This window comes from Eriocheir sinensis, chromosome 25, assembly GCF_024679095.1.
Source record: "Eriocheir sinensis breed Jianghai 21 chromosome 25, ASM2467909v1, whole genome shotgun sequence".
Taxonomy (NCBI): Eukaryota; Metazoa; Arthropoda; class Malacostraca; order Decapoda; family Varunidae; genus Eriocheir; species Eriocheir sinensis.
The window spans coordinates 9457894-9479511 of record NC_066533.1 but is presented as its reverse complement, the minus strand read 5'-3'; the positions used below and the strand labels follow the sequence as shown (position 1 = coordinate 9479511).

The following is a 21618-nucleotide window of genomic DNA, read 5'->3' as shown; positions in this document are numbered from 1 at the left end:
GCCTCTACACACCTGTTAATGACCTCTACACACCTGTTAATGGCCTCTACACACCTGTTAATGGCCTCTACACACCTGTTAATGACCTCTGCACACCTGTTAATGGCCTCTACACACCTGTTAATGGCCTCTACACACCTGTTAATGACCTCTACACACCTGTTAATGACCTCTACACACCTGTTAATGGCCTCTACACACCTGTTAATGGCCTCTACACACCTGTTAATGACCTCTACACACCTGTTAATGGCCTCTACACACCTGTTAATGACCTCTGCACACCTGTTAATGACCTCTACACACCTGTTAATGACCTCTACACACCTGTTAATGACCTCTACACACCTGTTAATGACCTCTACACACCTGTTAATGGCCTCTACACACCTGTTAATGACCTCTACACACCTGTTAATGGCCTCTACACACCTGTTAATGACCTCTGCACACCTGTTAATGACCTCTACACACCTGTTAATGACCTCTACACACCTGTTAATGACCTCTACACACCTGTTAATGACCTCTACACACCTGTTAATGGCCTCTACACACCTGCTAATGACCTCTACACACCTGTTAATGACCTCTACACACCTGTTAATGGCCTCTACACACCTGTTAATGACCTCTACACACCTGTTAATGACCTCTACACACCTGTTAATGACCTCTGCACACCTGTTAATGACCTCTACACACCTGTTAATGACCTCTACACACCTGATAATGACCTCTACACACCTGTTAATGGCCTCTGCACACCTGTTAATGACCTCTACAAACCTGTTAATGACCTCTGCAAACCTGTTAATGACCTCTGCACACCTGTTAATGACCTCTACAAACCTGTTAATGACCTCTGCACACCTGTTAATGACCTCTGCACACCTGTTAATGACCTCTACAAACCTGTTAATGGCCTCTACACACCTGTTAATGATCTCTACAAACCTGTTAATGACCTCTACACACCTGTTAATGACCTCTGCACACCTGTTAATGACCTCTGCACACCTGTTAATGACCTCTACACACCTGTTAATGACCTCTACACACCTGTTAATGACCTCTACAAACCTGTTAATGACCTCTACACACCTGTTAATGACCTCTACACACCTGATAATTACCTCTACACACCTGTTAATGGCCTCTGCACACCTGTTAATGACCTCTACACACCTGTTAATGACCTCTGCACACCTGTTAATGACCTCTACAAACCTGTTAATGACCTCTATACACCTGTTAATGACCTCTATACACCTGTTAATGACCTCTACACACCTGTTAATGACCTCTACGCACCTGTTAATGGCCTCTGCACACCTGTTAATGACCTCTACACACCTGTTAATGACCTCCGCACACCTGTTAATGACCTCTACGCACCTGTTAATGGCCTCTGCACACCTGTTAATGACCTCTACACACCTGTTAATGACCTCTGCACACCTGTTAATGACCTCTACACACCTGTTAATGACCTCTGCACACCTGTTAATGACCTCTACACACCTGTTAATGACCTCTGCACACCTGTTAATGACCTCTACACACCTGTTAATGACCTCTACACACCTGTTAATGACCTCTGCACACCTGTTAATGACCTCTACGCACCTGTTAATGGCCTCTGCACACCTGTTAATGAGCTACACACACCTGTTAATGACCTCTGCACACCTGTTAATGACCTTTACACACCTGCCCGCTCCTACACCTGTTCTACTCTTCTTCTTCCCCTCCCTCGTTCACTTCTCTCTTCTCTCTTCTTTTTTCCTCCTCTTCCCTCGCCCTCTCCTTTTTTTCCTCCTCTCCACCATCATTACTTCCCCTCCTTCGTTCACTTCTCTCTTGTCTCTTCTTTTTTCCTCCTCTTTCCTCGCACTCACCTGCCCGCACTCACACCTACTCTACTCTCCTATTCTTCCTCCTCTCCACCATCATTACTTGCCCTCCCTATTTCACTTCTCTCTTCTCTCATCTCCTTTTTTCCTCTTCTCCCCTTGCCCTCACCTGCCCGAACCCACACCTGCCCCCGTACACCTGTAATTAACGTGCGTGAAGCCTGAAGGAGCGTCGGAAGTCACTTGTGAAGTTTGCATGTAATATTTTCTTCCTCTCTGTAATGCCTTTGCTACATGGATAGATAGATAGATAGATAAATAGAGAGAGAGAGAGAGAGAGAGAAAAGGAGATAGAGAGGTGTTTTTTTATGTGTGTGTGTGTGTGTGTGTGTGTGTGTGTGTGTGTGTGTGTGTGTGTGTGTTAAGGGGGAAGGAAAAGCGATAAGAGACCATCTAAGTGTTGTCATAAAACTTGTATGCTAGGCCACGAGGCAAGGTCGTGTGTGTGTGTGTGTGTGTGTGTGTGTGTGTGTGTGTGTGTGTGTGTGTGTGTGTGTGTGTGTGTGTTAATTTTTCCACGTGCAATATCCCCGCCGTGTACACCTCTTACTTTCATCCTCTGTACCGGGAAACTCGATGAAAAATAATTCAAGAACAAAACAAAGACCATTTTTATTTTAGCATCGACCTCTGCAACAAGGCCTCAGCGTGCAGCCAGAATACAAAATAAAACCAAAGTAAAAGAAAAAAGTATGAGTAAAATAAAGCGTTCAAGGAGTAAAAATAGTAAAAAGAACGTTGGTGTATATACATGAAAAATAAAAAGGTAAAGAAAGTTGGTATAAAAGAAATAAAGGAAAAGAAAAAGGGTAAAATTAAGTGTAACTAACTATGAGTAAACTAAAACGTTAAAGGAGTAAAAATGGGAAAAAAAAGTAAAAATAAAAAATAAAAAAATAAAGTTAGTATAAAAGAAATAAAGGAAAAGAAAAAGGGGTAAAAATAAGTGTAAATAACTGAGTAAAATAAAACGTTAAAGGAGTAAAAATGGTAATAAAAAAGTGTAAAAATAAGAAATAAAAAAGTAAAGAAAGTGAGTGTACAAGAAATAAAGGAAAAGAAAAAGGGTAAAATAAATATATATAGTACTGATATGATATAAGAAGGGAGGAAATGTAGGAAGGGGAGGGAAGAGGAAAATGTGATGTCGGTACTCCAAGGAAAAAAAAAAGAATGTAGGTAAAGGGAGGAAAGGGAAAGGGGAAGGTGAGGGAGAAAGTAAAGAGGGGATGGGGAGGAAAGGGAAGGGAAGGCGTATAGCACTGACATGATATAAGAAGGGAGGAAATGAAGGAAGGGGAGGGAAGAGGAAAATGTGATATCGGAACTACAAGAAAATAAATGTAGGTAAAGGGAGGAAAGGGAAAGGAGGGGAAGGTGAGGGAGAAAGTAAAGAGGGGATGGGGAGGAAAGGGAAGGGAAGGCGTATAGCACTGACATGATATAAGAACGGAGGAAATGAAAGAAGGGGAGGGAAGAGGAAAATGTGATGTCGGTACTCCATGACATAAGAAGGAAGGAAATGAAGGAAGGGGAGGGAAGGGGAGAATGAGATATGTCTATACTCCCTTTTATAGAAGCACTGATTACCGGGCTTTTTTCTCTCTCGTTCAATTTTACCCTTGAACTGCTCCCTCTAGTGTAAAAATAAATAAAAAGTGTAAAAATCGAAACCCTTGAATATCAGTCATTACCAAACAGGCCAATCATGTAAGTTATAAGGAATTCGACCTTGGCATTAATTAAATTCACACTTGTATTTCTCGGGTCATTTCAATCGGTATAAAATAAAAAAATGTAAAAATCATGCGAAGTGTCAAGTGCAAAAAATTATAAAAAGTGTAAAACCGTGTAAAAATGAAAGTCTAACAAATGTAAAAGGACGTGTAACCGGTAGTAGTAGTAGTAGTAGTAGTAGTAGTAGTAGTAGTAGTAGTAGTAGTAGTAGTAGTAGTAGTAGTAGTAGTCTGAGGAAAAGGAAGAGGAGGAGGTGGAAGGGCGGTAGAGGTAATGATCAAGTTAAATCTGCTGTTGTTGTTGTTGTTGTTGTTGTTGTTGTTGTTGTGACTTGTTGTTGCTATGCCTTTGCACTTGAGTCACACAATTAGCTTCCACGTGTTAACTGGACTCACTGGCCGGGAATAAACGCTGAAGGCAGGCAAACAAGGCACGCTGTAAAGTGATTCTGTTGGTGTGGAGGTTACTGTCTGCGAGTGTGTGTGTGTGTGTGTGTGTGTGTGTGTGTGTGTGTGTGTGTGTGTGTGTGTGTGTGTGTGTGTGTGTGTGTGTGTGTGTGTGTGTTTACTTTTCAGAGCATGTTTCTATTGTTTCCGTCCACACACACACACACACACACATGTTTTACCTCAGTCGTGTGTGTGTGTCCCTGTCCTTCCTGCATTTAATTATCTCCAACCTCACTTTAACAACTAACTAACTTTCCTTATTTTTTCCTCCTTTAATTTCTTTTTTTCTTTTGGACTCTTCCCTCTTTGGCCTTTTTCACCGTTTCCCTTTACCTCATTTTCCGTTTTTAACTTTTCCTCTCCATTATTTTTCCTCCTTCAAACTCTTTCCCTTCTCCCTCTTGTGATGTCTTCCTTTCATATTCCTTCTTTTTATCACTTCTACTTTCTTTTTTCCTTTTCCTATTGTGATCTATTTTTTCCTTTCTTTCCTCTTTCCTCCTTCAAACTTTCTTCCTTTTTCCTCCCTTTTTTACTTCCTCCTCTCTTCCTTATTTTAAACTTTCCCTTTGCTCTCCTCCTCCTCCTCCTCCTCTTTTTCCTGATCTCTCTCTCTCTCTCTCTCTCTCTCTCTCATATTGCTCGTATACCTTTCCCTTTTTTTTCCTTCCTCTTCACTTTTTCCCTTTCACATTCTTTCATTTATTTTTTCCTTGCAATGCCGACATCTCATTTTCCCCTTCCCTTCCCTTCCTTCATTTCCTCCCTTCTTATGTCATGTCAGTGCAATAAGCCTTCTCTTCCCTTCCCATCTCTCTTCACTTTCTCCCTCCCCTTCCCTTTCATTCCCTTTCCTCCCCTTCCCTACATTTCCTCCCTTCTTATATCTGTCAATGCTATACGTCTTCCCTTCCCTCTTCACACTCTCCCTCCCCTTCCCCTCCTTTCCCTTTCCTCCCCTTACCTACATTATTTTTTTCTTGCAATACCCACACCACATTTTCCTCTTCCCTCCCCTTCCTACATTTCCTTCCTTCTTATATCATATCATCTCCTTCCCCTTCCTCTCTAGTACTTCTCCTCCTATTCCCTTCCCCCTTCCTCCCCTACCTATACTTTCTCCCTAAGTCATGTCATCACTACATCCTTTTCCTTCCCATCCCTTCATCTCCTTCCCCTTCCCCTCTAGCCCTTCTCCTCCCCTCCCCTTCCCCCTTCTTCCCCTACCTATGTTTCCTCCCTTCCTATGTCATGTTACTGTTTTACCCCTTCACCACCCTTCCCTTCCCTTCTTGTCCCCTTCCCTCCATACCGCTTCCCATCCCTTACCCTTCCTTCTATACTCATTCCTCTTGCTTCCCAACCCCCCTTTTCCTCCTCCTCTTACTCTTCCTCCTCCTCCTCCAGCACTTCCTTATTAAGTTAGCCTTCTGCTTCCCCTTCACTTACTTGTACCCGGACCCCCCTCCCCCTTCCCCCTCCTTCCCTCCTCCCCCTCTTACCTCACCTGTCTAGTTTCATTTCAGTTGCCGGAGGAGGAGGAGGAGAGGGGGACATTAGCAGGAGGAGTTGGAGTAGGAAAGAGTGGTGAGGAGGAAGAGGAAGAGGGGGAAGAGAAGATGAAACGAATAAGGAGGAGGAGGAGGAGGATTTTTGACGGGCAAAGACATTAGTAGGAAGAAGAGATGGAGTAGGAACGAGTGGTGGAGGAGGAGGAGGAGGAGGAGGAGGGAAGCGCAAAAAGTCGAGAAGGCGTCATGTCACTGCTATGAATAATGACTTTCTTTTACGCAAATAAATTCCCTTTTTCTTTCATATTTTTTACTTCTTTTCCTTCCCTTTCCTGTATCACTGGCCTGGAGGAAGGGAGGGGGGAGGGAGAGAAGGAGGAGGAATAGGGGGAGATTGGAGGGGAAGGGGAGAGAGAGGACGATGGGGGAGGGAGAGGATAGGAGAGGGAAGAAAGGAAGGGAGAAAGAGGAAGAGGGAGGAGAAAGGGAGGAGGGAAGGAAAGGCAGGGCGAAAGAGAGGAAAAGGAGGAGAGAGGAGAGGAAAGGGAAGGGAAGAGAGGGAGCAGGGAGAGGAAGGAGAGGACGGGAGGAAGGGAAGGGGAAGGGAGGGAAGGATGAGAGTGGAAGGAGAGGGAGGGAGGAAAGTTTAAAGGTCTTTCCTCCACGTTTTCTCTCCCTCCATTTCTCGTTCTCCAAATCCGAAACCTCTTGTAGGATCCCTTTAATTATCGAACGCTCTCTCTCTCTCTCTCTCTCTCTCTCTCTCTCTCTCTCTCTCTCTCTCTCTCTCTCTCTCTCTCTCTCTCTCTCCCTTTAACGTAGACAAGTGCCAGGTCCTTCAAGTTGGAACGAGGAATAAGAAGTTCGATTACGAAATGCGCGGCGTTAAACTCAAAAGCGTTCAGTGCGTCAAGGACTTGGTGGTCAAAATCGCGTCAAACCTCAAATTCTTACAGCAATGCATCGATGCAACAAATAAAGCGAACAGAATGTTGGGCTTCATTAAAAGAAACTTTTTATTCAAGAATAAAGATGTAATACTCCCGCTTTACAATAGTTTAGTCAGACCCCACTTGGAATATGCGGTACAGTTTTGGTCTCCCCACCATGCAAAGGTTATTGCTAAATTAGAAGGTGTTCAGCGTCGGGCAACGAAAATGATCCCTTCCTTGCGCAACAAATCCTACGAAGAAAGGCTTTCTACCCTTAACATGTTCTCTCTTGAGAAACGTCGCCTCCGAGGAAAACTGATCGAATGTTTTAAAATACTTAATGGTTTCACGAATGTAGACAGATCAACATTGTTTATGATCGATGACACTTTGCGTACGAGGAACAATGGCGTAAAACTCAGATGTATACAAGTAAATTCAGACTGCACCAAATTTTTCTTCACCAACGTTGTAGTGCGAGAATGGAATAAGCTTCCATCATCAGTGGTCCAGTGTAACACGATTGACTCCTTCAAAAATAAGCTCGACCGTCACTTCCTTCAACTTAATATCAACTAGAGTAGAAATGCAACGTTTTGGAGTCTTCTGATTAATGTAAAATCACTTAGGTTTAAGGACAGACCACCAAGTCTGGACCATGGGGTCTGTGTGGTCTGATTTCCTATGTAAATATATCTATGTAAATCTCTCTCTCTCTCTCTCTCTCTCTCTCTCTCTCTCTCTCTCTCTCTCTCTCTCTCTCTCTCTCTATTGAGAGAGAGAGAGAGAGAGAGAGAGAGAGAGAGAGAGAGAGAGAGAGAGAGAGAGAGAGAGAGAGAGAGAGAGAGTAAACGCAGTAATATCCGTTACTTACTTAGCAAACAATAAAGGCGAAACGTGAGGCGTCAAAGCATTGTAATATTTTGCTGTTATTTTCTTTTATTTTTCGTCTATTCAACTTTTTTTATCGCTCCGTACAGTTCCTCCCTTCCCATATCATGCCATCACTATCTCCCTTCCCTTCCCATCCCTTTGTCTCCTTCCCTTCTCCTCCCCTACTTACATTCTTCTCGCTCCCTTCACTTCCTCCCTTCCTATATCATACCATCACTATCTCCCTTCCCTTCCCATCCCTTCATCTCCTTCCCTTCTCCTCCCCTACTTACATTTTCCCGATCCCTTCACTTCCTCCCTTCCCATATCATGTCATCACTATCTCCCTTCCCTTGATCTCCTTCCCTTCTCCTCCCCTACTTACATTTTCCCGATCCCTTCACTTCCTCCCTTCCTTTATCATGTCATCACTATCTCCCTTCCCTTCCCATCCCTTCATCCCCTTCTCTTCTTACATTCTTCTGGCTCCCTTCACTTCCTCCCTTCCTATATCATGTCATCACTATCTCCCTTCCCTTCCCATCCCTTCATCTCCTCCCCTACTTACATTCTTCTCGCTCCCTTCACTTCCTCCCTTCCTTTATCATGTCATCACTATCTCCCTTCCCTTCCCATCCCTTCATCTCCTTCCCTTTCCTCTCTAACCCTTCCCCCCAATCTACATTTAATCGGTCCCTTCTTAAGCTAGCCAGCAATACAATAGATTTTTCGTTACTGCGTGTGTATGTACTCTTAAAAACTAGGAAATAATGCGTACTTCTTTTCGTTACTCGTGTATTAAAAAACAAGAGATATCTATTTATAAGAAAACCCCTCTCCTTTTCTTCGATCCTCCCCTCTAAATAAAAGATGGAGGAAAGGTAGGCTGAAAGGAAGGAAAGAAGGAAATAATGTAAAAAGGAAGAGAAGAAAGGAAAGAAGCGTGTAAGTAGGAAGGAAGAAAGGAAGAGGGAGGGAGAGGAAGGGTGGAGGGAGAGATGGAAGGAAGGAAATAATGTAAGAAGGATGAAAAGAAAGGAAAGAAGGTTGTAAGTAGGGAAGAAGAAAGGAAGAGGGAGGGAGAGGAAGGGTGGAGGGAGAGATGGAAGGAAGGAAAGAAGAAAGATGGGAATGTATGTATAAGTCAAGTGAATGTATGTATAAGTCAACGGAATGTATGTATAAGTCAACGGAATGTATGTATAAGTCAACGGAATGTATGTATAAGTCAACGGAATGTATGTATAAGTCAACGGAATGTATGTATTTATGAGGTAGAATGAAACACGTCTCTATGTATACAAGGACACGCGTCTGAATATATAAGGAAACACGTATTCATGTAATAAGAAACACGTATTTTTGTATAAGGAAACACGTGTTGCTGTATAAGGAAACAACACATTTAATTTTCTGTATTACGTGTATGCCTCTACTAAACGAGATAACAACACGTATTTATCCTTATCAACGCATTTCTATCATTATATTGTCTCTCTATTATTTCTTCACGTATACATTTAATAAGAAACGCGTATTTTTGTATAGGGAAACACGTGTTGCTGTATAAGGAAACAACACATTTAATTTTCTGTATCTACTAAACGAGAAAACAACACCAGTTTATCTTTAGTATTTACGCATTTTTATCATTATTCTGTCTCTTTATTAATTCTTCTTTTCGCTTTCTACCTGTTCTTAAGTGTGCCGCAAAACCTCTCCTTCGTTACAATGTATATAAACACTGCTAAACGAGAAGGCAATGCAATATCTGTTTTGTTTTGTTTTACGGTAAGGAGGAGGAGGAGAGAAGAGGAAGAGGAGGAGTAGGAGGAGGAACAAAGGTAAGTGGGCATTGTAGGAAGAGGAGGAGGAGGAGGAACAGAGGTTTGTGAACAGTGAAGGAAGACAAGAGAAAGAGGAGGAGGAGGAGGGTGGAAGACGAGTATATTCATGATGACAGGGATGCAGAAGAGGAGAAGGAAGAGAAAGAAAAGGATAAGAGGATAAGAGGAACTAGACTATGAAGAGACAAGAAGAGGAAGAGAGGGAGGAGGAGGAGGAGCACGAGAAATAAATTGAAGAAGGGAAGGAGGAGGGAGAGAAGGAAGGGGAAGAAAATAGTTAAGTATGTCAACACTGGAAATGACCAGAGTAAAGGAAGGAGTTCCAAGAAGAGGAGGGAAGGAGGAGGGAAAGGAGGAGGAGGAGGAAGGAGGAAGATGAAAGGGAAGTTTTTAATCCCCTTTCCTTTTCTTCAATCCTCCCCTCCCCCCCACCCCCTAAATAAAAGATGGAGGAAAGGTAGGAAGAAAGGAAAGAAAGAAGGAAAGAAGAATGCAAGTAGGAAGGAAGAAAGGAAGAGGGAGGGAGAGGTAGGGTGGAGGGAAGGAAGGAAGGATGTAAGAACGAAAGAAGGAAAATGTGAATACTGAAAAGGGAAGGAAAGGAAGGAAGAAAGGAAGGAAGGAAGGAAGAAAGGAAGGAAAGAAGGAAAGGAAGGACAGGAGAAAAGAGGAAGGAAGGAGAAAAGAGGAGGGAAGGAAGGAAGGAAGAAAAAATGAATGTGGGATAAGAGACAAACGAATAAAGGAAGGAAGATAGGAAGAATAAAAAAAAAGAAAAAAAAAGAAATAAAAGAGAAAAAGAAGACATGACGATTAATGAGTTCAGTGTCGTAAGGAAGAACAAGAAAAATAAAATAAAAGAGAAAGAACAAAAAAAAGATGAAAATACAAAGACGGCAATGTTGGAAGAGGAAAAAGAGGAGGAGGAAGAGGAAGAGGAAGAGGAAGAGGAAGAGGAGGAGGAGGAGGAAGAGGAGGAGGAGGAGGAGGAGGAGGAGGAAGAGGAAGAGAAAGAGGAGGAGGAGGAGGAGGAGGAGGAGGAAGAGGAAAAGACCAATTTAACACTTGTCACGTTTCCGGAATAAAAAAATAATAAATCTAATAAAGTAAAACGAAGTATAAATATAAGAATATAAAGGTCAAAGGGAAATGCATGAAACAACAGTACCTTTTTTTTTTTACCTCCTCCTCCTCCTCCTCCTTCCTCTTCCTCCTCCTCCTTCATCCTGGTTGGTAACATTTCACCTTTCATTGTTTTGTTTTTTGGTCCATTGTTTACTCTCTCTCTCTCTCTCTCTCTCTCTCTCTCTCTCTCTCTCTCTCTCTCTCTCCTACACCCACACATCTTATTGATCCTAGCAACATGCCTCACTACCACCACCACCACTATCACCACCACCACTATCACCACCAACACCACCACCACACCACCACGTAATACCACCTTCCGACAACAACAACAACAACAACAACAACAACAACCTTCCAAGCCGTAGTAACTTCACACACACACACACACACACACACACATATACACGCACTGGATGAAGGTCACAACGAAGAAAGAGGAACAAGGGAGGAGGAGGAGGAGGAGGAAGAGATACAGAGTGAGGTAAAGACATGATAAAGGAGGTGGGAGGGTGAAGGGAACATGAAGAATAGCAGACGAGGAAGGGAGGAGGAGGAGGAGGAGGAGGAGGAGGAGGAGAGGAGGAGGAGGAGGAAGAAAAGATATGGAGGGAAATAGAGATGAAAAAGGAGGAGGAAAGGTGGAGGGGACATCAAGGTTGGTAGAGGAGGAGGAGGAGGAGGAAGAAAAGATATGGAGGGAAATAAAGAGATGAAAAAGGAGGAAAGGTGAGAGGACATCAAGAATGGTAGAGGAGGAGGTGGCTAATTAAACACGCGTAAAGGGTTTCTCAGATCTTATTAGCGAACCCCAAAAATAGAACGTCTTTGTGGGTGGAAAAAATACCATGTAATGTCAAGGGTCCATATATGAGACCCACGCACGACCCACATAGATGACCCCCTCCCTTTTTAATCAGCCCTCAGACCACACACCCCTGACTGACTGGCTGACGGATGGACTGACTGGAGAGATGGAAAGTAAAGGGTGTGAGAAAGGGAGGTGAAAGGAGGAGAGTATAATAAAACAAGAACGAGGGTGATGGGAAAGATGAATACAGTAAAGGGTATGAGAAAGGGAGGTGAAAGGAGAAATGTAAAAAAAAAAATAAAAAAAAAAGAACAAGACTGACTGGGAAAATGGATATAGGAGAGAGAGAGAGAGAGAGAGAGAGAGAGAGAGAGAGAGAGAGAGAGAGAGAGAGAGAGAGAGAGAGAGAGGAGTGCAAAAAAAAACAAGAATGAGACTGACATGCAAAGGGAATTTTCACCCTCAGTAGCATCCCCTCTATTTTTTCTGGTGAATTCAGGGTCAAAACGGTACCTTCCCTCTCCTCTCTAGAACCTCTCACAGCAAGACGTCAATCCCATGCCTTAACCTGTACAGTGCGACCCTCCCCCACTGTGCCATCCCTGAGTGACGTACACCCACACACAAAGCCAGCTTTCCTCTCCTCTCTAGAACCCTTTACAGCAAGACTACACTCCCATGCCTCAACCCGCAAGCTGCAACACGTCGTCCCCCTTGAGCCATTCATAAGAAAGTGACATACACCCACACACCACAGTCTAACACAGTGGCTTTGTAAATTTCCAAACCAAATACTAACTTACTATAAAATATACTCTACAATATACTATACTAAACCAAATTAAACTATGATACTATACAAATCTCATATGTCGTTTGGTTTTGATTTCGAGGCAAGGAATTTGAGGAAACTTATACAAGATGTCTCTTTACTATCAAGAGCCAAGAAAAAAAACGGACATTGTGGAAAGTACCAGTACTATAACAAATCCTGAGACGTGCACTGAACTTTGAGGTAGAGGGCAGAAGACCACCAGGAAGACCAAGGAAGACGTGGAGAAAGGTGGTGGAGGAAGATATGAGGAGGTTGAACATCACGGAAGAAATGGCTATGGACCGGCAACAGTGGAGGAGGCTCATATCCCGTCCAACCCCACCATAGGGAATAAATGGACATTAAACAATGATATGATGATGATTGTGGAAAGTATAGTTTGGTTTGGGTGCTCACAATGATATTTTACTGGAGTGTGGATCTAAACCTATATTCCAGACATGCTTCCCATAGAGGGTCAGAATGTAGGTCAAGGCATCAACTGTCAGCCCCTTCTCACCACCTCCTGAATCAATTACCGAGCAGTCACACTGGAGGCTGGAGAGTTAGGTATGGATGGGAAAGACGAGAATGGAATTGTAAGCACTGAGCAAAGTTGGGGGTGTAAGATATAGCTGCGTGTGGCCTTGATGCTCAGTGGATCGTTTGAAAAATATGCTGCACTCGACAGGTTAGGACAGTACAAGAGCCACTATAATATGTGAGAAGAGTCCGAGCAATACACTTGGAGACGTTAATATATGTGGCAGTGCCTAGTGGGTGAAAATAATGTATGAAGAAAATTCCACGGTGACTTCTAATTTCCACTCATATTACTGAAGCGTCTTAAAAAATAATATCAGTTTACGGTGATTGTGATGAGTGTATTTCCTTATGGACAAGTCTATGATCACCAAGTCTCTCTCCTCTCTAACACCTTTTACAACAACATGATGCTATACCTCTCCTCTCTCCTCTCTAACATCTTTTACAATCACATGACGATATACCTCTCCTCTTTCCTCTCTAACATCTTTTACAACAACATAATGATATACCTCTCCTCTTTCCTCTCTAACATCTTTTACAACAACATAATGATATACCTCTCCTCTCTCCTCTCTAACATCTTTTACAATATGACACTATACCTCTCCTCTCTCCTCTCTAACATCTTTTACAACAACATAATGATATACCTCTCCTCTTTCCTCTCTAACATCTTTTACAACAACATAATGATATACCTCTCCTCTCTCCTCTCTAACATCTTTTACAACAACATAATGATATACCTCTCCTCTCTCCTCTCTAACATCTTTTACAACAACATAATGATATACCTCTCCTCTCTCCTCTCTAACATCTTTTACAACAACCTAATGATATACCTCTCCTCTCTCCTCTCTAACATCTTTTACAATATGACACTATACCTCTCCTCTTTCCTCTCTAACATCTTTTACAACAACATAATGATATACCTCTCCTCTTTCCTCTCTAACATCTTTTACAACAACATAATGATATACCTCTCCTCTCTCCTCTCTAACATCTTTTACAACAACATAATGATATACCTCTCCTCTCTCCTCTCTAACATCTATTACAACAAACATCTTTTACAACAACATAATGATATACCTCTCTCTCTCTAACATCTTTTACAACAACATAATGATATACCTCTCCTCTCTCCTCTCTAACATCTTTTACAACAACATAATGATATACCTCTCCTCTCTCCTCTCTAACATCTTTTACAACAACCTAATGATATACCTCTCCTCTCTCCTATCTAACATCTTTACAACAACATAATGATATACCCTCTCTCCTCTCTAACATCTTTTACAACAAACTAATGATATACTCTCTCCTCTCTAACATCTTTTACAATATGACACTATACCTCTCCTCTCTCCTCTCTAACATCTTTTACAACAACATAGTGATATACCTCTCCTCTTTCCTCTCTAACATCTTTTACAACAACATCTTTTACAACAACATAATGATATACCTCTCCTCTTTCCTCTCTAACATCTTTTACAACATGACACTATACCTCTCTTCTCTCTAACATCTTTTACAATAACATGATGATATACCTCTCCTCTCTCCTCTCTAACACCTTTTACAACAACATGACGCTATGGGTGGTATTGTCAGATGCTCCCACCCCACACACCAACTATATCCAAAGGCCAACAAGGAGGTTAATCGAGTTCTAATGGGTGTTCTTTTAGGTTCACGGTACAGAAGAAGGCTCAGACTACCACCAGGGTCATAAAAGTACCCCTGGAAATGCCCTAAACTCCCACGAAAGACTAGTAAATCACGTGTTCTTGAGCGCAGAAATGTTTAAAAATATGGCCCTATAACTCTCCTCTTTCCTCTTTTACAATAACGTGACACTATACTTTTTCTCTCTCCTCTCTAGTACCTTTCTGCATCAACATTACCCTTACCCAGCCTTATTAAAGGGCTAGTCTACTTCCCTGTACCACCCAGGATTAATACCTACCACTTGCCACTCCCCTCCAGAAAATAAGAGGCAGAGGACAAAAGAGCATAAAAATAGAACCATCTGTGAATTCAAGGCCGGGAGGGATGACTGGGTCCCTACTGAGAAGACTATTAAGAAAGGAACAAAGCCACTGGGAGGAGAGAAGAAAAAGACAGGGCCCAGTGTTGTGGCTTCTGGGAAAACCTCATCAAAGGAGAAAAGAATGGCAGCAAAGAGCAGGATGATCATGTAAGTACACAAAGAATACTCAGAAAGAGGATCAAAGGTGGGACAAAAGAAACCTAATAATGCAGCTCGCTAAGATGACTTGCGGCAATTAAATTATATAAGAAAAGAATCCAAAAAAGAGAATATTGGGGGAGTGGGACTGTGAGAGCAAAAAAAGGGGGAACTAAAGAAGCTTGAAAATCAGTACAGATGCAGGCAAGACTCTACATAAAAAAACCTGAAGAAATAGTAATAATTAGACCTTAGCAACCTGGCCACATCACAAGATCCAACTGCATAACAAAAGACATCATTTTTTCAAGAAACAGCAGTTAGGTAAGACTTTATTGTGCCCTTGAGCATCTTCCTACACTGCATGAAAAAAAATCAAGGCACATTACTGGGAAAGAGAAGAGTGGGAAGACAGGAAAGACGATGATTAGCACTTTTTTGTATCCCTGAGCTGCCTCGTACACAGTAAAAAAGAAAATTAAGGCACAAAGTTGAGGAAGTGTAATTGAAAGAGTAAAAAATGGCAAGAAACGAGATGATTAAATAAGACTACACAACAGAGGAATATCAGTACAAGTGTGATGATGAAAACAAAAACCGTCATAACCCAGACATCCAAGAAGAGAAATATAAACACTAAACAAGACCAAGAGGACACAAAATTAAAGAGAAGGAAAATGAATGAACAGAAGAATAAATGAAGTCCTTAACAATGACCTAAAGAGCCCTATCAGTATAAGAACAAGACAATGCCGAGAAAGAAAAATGAAAAAGTATAAGAATGAAAAAGTGGAAGACCATAGAGGAATGAGAGTATAAGAATAAGGAACAGGGACACAGTATGCACAGAGGCAATGACAATGAGATAAAGACAAAGAAAATGATGTCCAGTACTAAAAAGAGAAGCAAAAATGATGAGGTAAAAGAATAAGAAAAGGTCAAAAGCCAAAGATGATGTCATAAAGAACAAGAAAAGTCACAATGTTTAGAGAAGCAAAGATGATGAAGTATAAGAATAAGAAACAGACCCACAGTGTACATAGAAACAGAAAGGTAATAAGGTAAGGAATAAGGAAAAGAGTCACAGTGTGCAGAAAGGCAAAGACAATTAAGTATAAGAAATAGAGCCACCAAAGATAATGAGATAAAGAAAAGAAACAAAGATAAGGAGGTAAAAGAATGAAATACAGCAGCCACACAGCAGAAAACACACAAGGGAACATGAACATAAGTATGGACAGTGGGGAGAGAGGTGATACATAGATCAGTGCAGTGCCTACCGTGGTGTCCTTTGCATAGTAGAGCTTGTGTCCCTTCAGCTTGAAGTACCTCTTCTTCCACCGCTGGAAGGAGGACATCTGTTTCATCAGATAGCCCTCCTTGATCGACACCTGTAGAGGAAAGGGTGTTGTATCAGTGGTGGGGAGCTTTCAAGAGATACATGCCCACCACAGAGGCAGCCATTATCTGCATTTCTCTGAGATGACAAGCTGTCCAAGCCTGAGTAAAGTGTATTATGTGCATGCTGCTCCTTTTTAGAGAATTATAACACACTTGATAAATAAAAACATTTTTGGTCAGTTATTCTGCAACACTGCCTTCTTTTCAAGTGTCAAAGCTACACACTGCATGCTGTGATAAGTCTGACAATAAACCCACAGACTTTGCCTCTTCCCCCACACCCCATCAAATTGTAGTAGTCAATACTATCGTTAGCCAAACAACCTCTATTAACATTTTCCAAGTGAGCGTGAGAGATGTGAGATCATACACAGCATGCCACTGACTGGGTTCCGTCATTCATATACGCAGAGGAAAGTCATTGGGCCTTGACTTATGAAAATTTTTCTCAGCAAATAAAAGTTTATTGTAACTGTTGTCAGAGTAAAAACTAAATGTCAGCATCATCAAAAGAGAACGATGAGTTGCTGCAATCTTGAGGAGGGACCTATCATATTAATCTTTAAATCTCTTCAGTTCCATCTATTATTTAATATAAACATTTTTTTTTTATCTGTGGTTAAAGAAACCTTACAGATAACCCTGTTACCCAAAAAAGGATTTTCACCCAACACAGACTGTATAGCACCTCCGTGGTGCAGTGGTTAGCATGCCCAGCTATAAAGTCCAGTCTCAGGTTCAAATCCCAGCCCAGACAGTCGGTGCACAGCCCATCCAGTTGTTCATTGTCCCTTTCAGGCTGATTGATAAGTGAGAACCTGAGGAAACCTGAGAAAGATAAACTGTGGTATCCCAGATGACACACAGCCCCTGCATCCTAGGATAATGGGTTATCACCTGCTACAGGCTCAAGGGCCAATGTGACGGAGATGAGCACTGAGGACATGTGCAGCTCAGTGTATGCCCTCCACTTTACCTTACAGACTCATAAAACAAGGGGACTGGGATGAATAAGTAAGGTAGGTAAATTTGGGTGCTTACGCTATAGTTGCGTGTAGCTGCAGTGCCCATCTCAATCACACTGGCCCTTTGAGCCTGTGTTGGGAAGAACCCACTACCCTGGACACAGGCCAGTGTGATGTCTGGGATTCCCCCAGTTTACCTTCCCCAGGTTTCCCCAGGTGTACCTATTTATGAATCAGCTCGAAAGGGAGGATGAAAAACTGGGTGAGTTGTGTGTCGACTATCCAGGCCAGGATTCAAACGCAGATTCGTAGTTAGACACTCTAACCACAGTTTCACGGAGGCACCCGACTGGGATAAGGATGGATGCTGTGACTATAATATTTTTTTGTAATATTCCACTGAACTGACACAAGTCCTTGAATATGTGGCAGGCTTTTCAGGAACTGCGACTCACCCGGAGGGACCCCCGGGCTTGGCGTTGTAGGGTGGGCGAGGCGACACACCCCCCAGCCTATGCCCCACTGATTGACTGATTGATTTTTAAATCATATTTCATAACACCAAATTTATATGAGTAGACATTTATAGCCTCCTTGTCTCAACTCTGACCTCCCCCTGTGGACATGGTAATGGCAAAGTTGGCATATGTTTAAGCTGTGCCTGACATGTGACTGCCCTGCATTAATCAAACCCTTTTGAATTTTCCTCAGATCTGAATGATGGTGGTAGGCAATAAGGGTGGCTCCTGAAGGAAAGAAAGACCACAGTACCTCTGAGGTGTAGTAGTTAGCATGCCCAACTGCGAATCTGCCGGCCCAGATTTGATATTTACATGAGGAAGTCAGCGCCCATCTCACCCAATTGATCATCTTCCCATTTGGGCAGTTCAATTTATGGGTACCTGGGGTCCTGATGTCACACTTGCCATGTCTCAGGGTGGTGGGATTTTACTCACCACAGGCTCAAGGGCCAAAGAAACGGAGATGAGCAACTCAGCTTCAAGGGTAACTCAAAATTCGCACAGCCATTTTTACTCTGCAGGCATGATACCCTGGGCAAAATGGCATTAGAGATGCCAGTACTAGTTATTTTCAAAGGCTGCCTGGTGCCTTCATAAGCCCCTGACACAGCCAAATCCATACTCACACAAACAGCCATTATTCCATAACAGATATGAATGCTAAGGAAATAGGATGTAAAAGAAAAGCAAAGTGAAGCAAGTTGCAACACTCCTCCCCCCCACTGAGCCATTCCTGAGCAAGTGAAATACATCCACACATAGTCCAGAGTCATGACTGTACACCAAGATATCCAATCGTCACTTGCGGTAGTTGCTTGGCGGTCATGATGGAAGCTGGAAAGTTGAGTTTGAACAGAAAAGACACTCAGAGCTAAATTTGCCAAGAATTTAGTGGACAAAAGGGGAGGTAGAGAAGATGGCTCCTGGACATCACCCACCATGGTCTAGTTCAGCGGTTCCCAAACTTTTCAGGCCACGCACCACCTCCCAGGCTGTGATCGAGTCCACGCACCCCCGCTAAGATTCAAGCAGTACTAAGGTCCCGTCGATTTCCTAAAATTTCATCCATTTTTTTCCGAATTTTGTGCTCGCAAAGTATGAGGCTCGGAGCAATGGCCATCAAAACTGAACAAAAATGTACCTGGCGGGGTGGTTGAATGTCTTCAGAGTCTGGGTAAGTTTCAAACAAAGAACAGACAACTCTGCTGAAGCATACAGCATATGTTAGTATTAAAACAATGGCAGTTAATGATGTGTTTGAAATTTTAATGACATAAAATCCGCCATTACATACGGCAATTTTTTTCCTTACGCACCCCTAGTGTTCAGCTCATGCAACCCCAGGGGTGTGCACACCACACTTTGGGAACCGTTGGTCTAGTTAATGCTTTGCCATCACTCCTCAACAATCATGATACCCAGAGAAAAAGGCAATAAAACAGACTGTCTGTTATTTTCACAGGCTGGCTGGTCTGTTGCAAGCCTGGGAAGGTGGAGCCTGGAAAAACCCTGACACAGCCTGGTTGGTTCACGCATATTTATTTTTTCTATTGTAAGTAAAGGAACCAGCTCAAGGACATAAAATGAAGATACAAAAAAAAAAAAAGCCTGCTATAGCTCTACTCCCACAGAAATGATGGTGGAAGTATTCTGAATGGACCGTATTGGCTATACAGGCAGCGCCACACGTGGCCAGTCGGTGAACTGTCAAAGCAGTACTTTCCATAGAATTCAAGTTCTGTACTAGAGTGCATCTGAGGCTGCCTCCAGGATACAGGACCTTGGTACTGCCACCGCTCCAAGCCAACAACTGCACACGCTTTACTCCAACCCAATTTTCTGACTCCACTATTTGACATGAAGAAAAACTGAAATTGGGTAGGAGTGAAGTGTGTGCAATCATTGGCTTGGAGCGATGGCGGCACCATGGCCATGTATCCCGGAGACAGCCTCAGACACACTCTAGTCTACAACTTGAACTCTACGGAAAGGACAGCTTTGAGTTGAGTGGCCACATGTGGCACTGCCTGTATAGCCAACACAGTCCATCTAGACATGATACTTAGGGCAACAATGGTAAAAGAGTATGTATGGGTTGTTTCAAGGCTGGTCCCGAGCTACCCGAGTCCCTCCCTGCTAAGATGTACACGAGCAAGCGACACCTCTCACTCCCCTGCCACAGACTAGACGGCATCCCATACACTCCAGAAGGTCATTAAAACAGGCTATAGTGGTTTAATAGACTGGTGAGTCCCTGGGCTGCCCGAGTCCCTCCCAGCCAAGTCACATACACAGCAGGCGACACCTTCCCTCATTCCCCTGCCGAGAATGAACTCCACACTACGCCAACCCATACATCATGCCATACACAATACCCTGGCCAGGAGGTTGTTAATGGTAGTGCTTTATACAGGCTGGCTGGTTTCTAGGCAGCCTGAGTCCCTCCCTGCCAGGACAAACACACAGCAGGTGACTCCTCATTCCCCTGCCGTGGCCCATACTTCACGGCATACACAGTACACATGTCAGGTCATCAAAACAGTCTAGTAGTGGTTAAACAGTCTGACAGGTCTCTGGGCAGCCTGAGTCCCTCCCTGCCAGGACATATAGGCCTACACAGAGTGGGCAACACCTCTCACTTCCCTGCAGTAGCCCATACTTCACCCCATACATAATACCCTGGCCAGGAGGTCATTAATATAGCCTGTAGCGGTTGTTTTAATAGGCTGCCAAATCTCTAAGCTGCCCGAGTCCCTCCCTGCCAGGACATATATACCAGGCGACAATTCTCACTCCCCTGACATGACCTATACGGCACGCCATACATAATACACAGGCTAGAAGGTCATAAAAACAGGCTGTAGTTGGCTTGACAGGCTGGCAGGTCCCTTGGCAGCCAGAGTTCCTCCCTGCCAGGACATACAAACAGCGGGCGACACCTTCCCTCACTCCCCTGCCGCGGCTGGATATAACACAACACACACGGTTGGCATGCTAGCAGGTCGTTAAAACAGGCTGGGGTGATTAGCTACACAGGCTGGCAGGTCCCTAGGCAGCCCGAGTCACGCCCTGCGAGGCACAACACGGGCGGCGCCTCCCCCTCACTCCCCTGCCGCGGATGGACTTAACGTCACACACACGGTATGCAGGCCAGCAGGTCGTTAAAACAGGCCGTGGCGGGTGTTCCTACAGGCTGGCGGGTCCCTGGGCGCCCCGAGTCCCGCCCTGCGAGGCACAACACGGGCGGCGCCTCCTCTCGCTGCCTGCCGCGGCGGTACTCACGCTGCATTTTATCTCCTTGTTGGTGGATATCCGCCGGTGGAAGGACTCGGCGGGCTCCGTCTCCCCGTCGCTCTCTGAGGAGTCCACGTCGGTGAAGCCCCCACTTGGTTTTCCCGGCGCCCCGACGTGCAGCGCGCCGCCCCCCGCCGCCATGTTTACACTGTCACTTGGCCGCCGCCTTGACAACACTTGCCCGCAGCCGTGCCGCTAACCTTAGCAAGACCCGCTGTACCGCCTGCCGCCCCGCCTACCCTGCCCTTGGAAATGACGGCAAGAAACAGGATGCAGGTAGATAAGAGGCAAAGCTGGGAGTATACGCTGTTAGCTGCGCCTGGCCTCTGTGCTCATTTTCGTCTCATTGGTCTGCGGTGGGAAAGAACCCATTACCGGACACAGGGCCAGTATATCATCCGAATTAACTACCACAGTGTACATTCCCCAGGTTTTCCCAGGTACGTACCCATTTATTGATCATCCCAAAAGGAAGGATGAACAGGTGGATGGGGTGCGCTGACTGTCCAGGCCGGGATTCGAACCCAGGCCCACTGACTCAGACGTGCTAACCACTGCACCACGGAGACGCATGTAGTCCAGGCGGTATTCAATAAATATTCCTGGGAGGTTCTAACACCGATGCCCCCTGCAGTGACTTGTAAATTTCTTGTTCCAACCTCAAAATCCA

General features: G+C 43.8%; 1 protein-coding gene across 6 annotated transcripts in view; it reads right to left on the bottom strand.

Annotated features, from left to right (window-relative positions):
* The window catches only part of LOC127003317 (diacylglycerol kinase eta-like), a 144300-nt gene extending 123134 nt beyond the window's left edge, over positions 1–21166 (bottom strand). For 2 of the 6 annotated variants that reach the window (XM_050869806.1, XM_050869812.1), the window contains exons 1-2: positions 20937–21165; positions 16048–16158 (exon numbers count right to left, since the gene is read on the bottom strand). In XM_050869806.1, the coding sequence (XP_050725763.1) occupies positions 16048–16158; positions 20937–21089 (264 nt within the window). In that variant the 5' untranslated portion in view covers positions 21090–21165. Of the gene's footprint in view, positions 1–16047; positions 16159–20792; positions 20812–20936 lie in introns of those variants that run through there. The other 4 variants (XM_050869809.1, XM_050869810.1, XM_050869807.1 and 1 more) reach the window with 3 other exon arrangements.
* Positions 21167–21618: the final 452 nt, after the last annotated feature.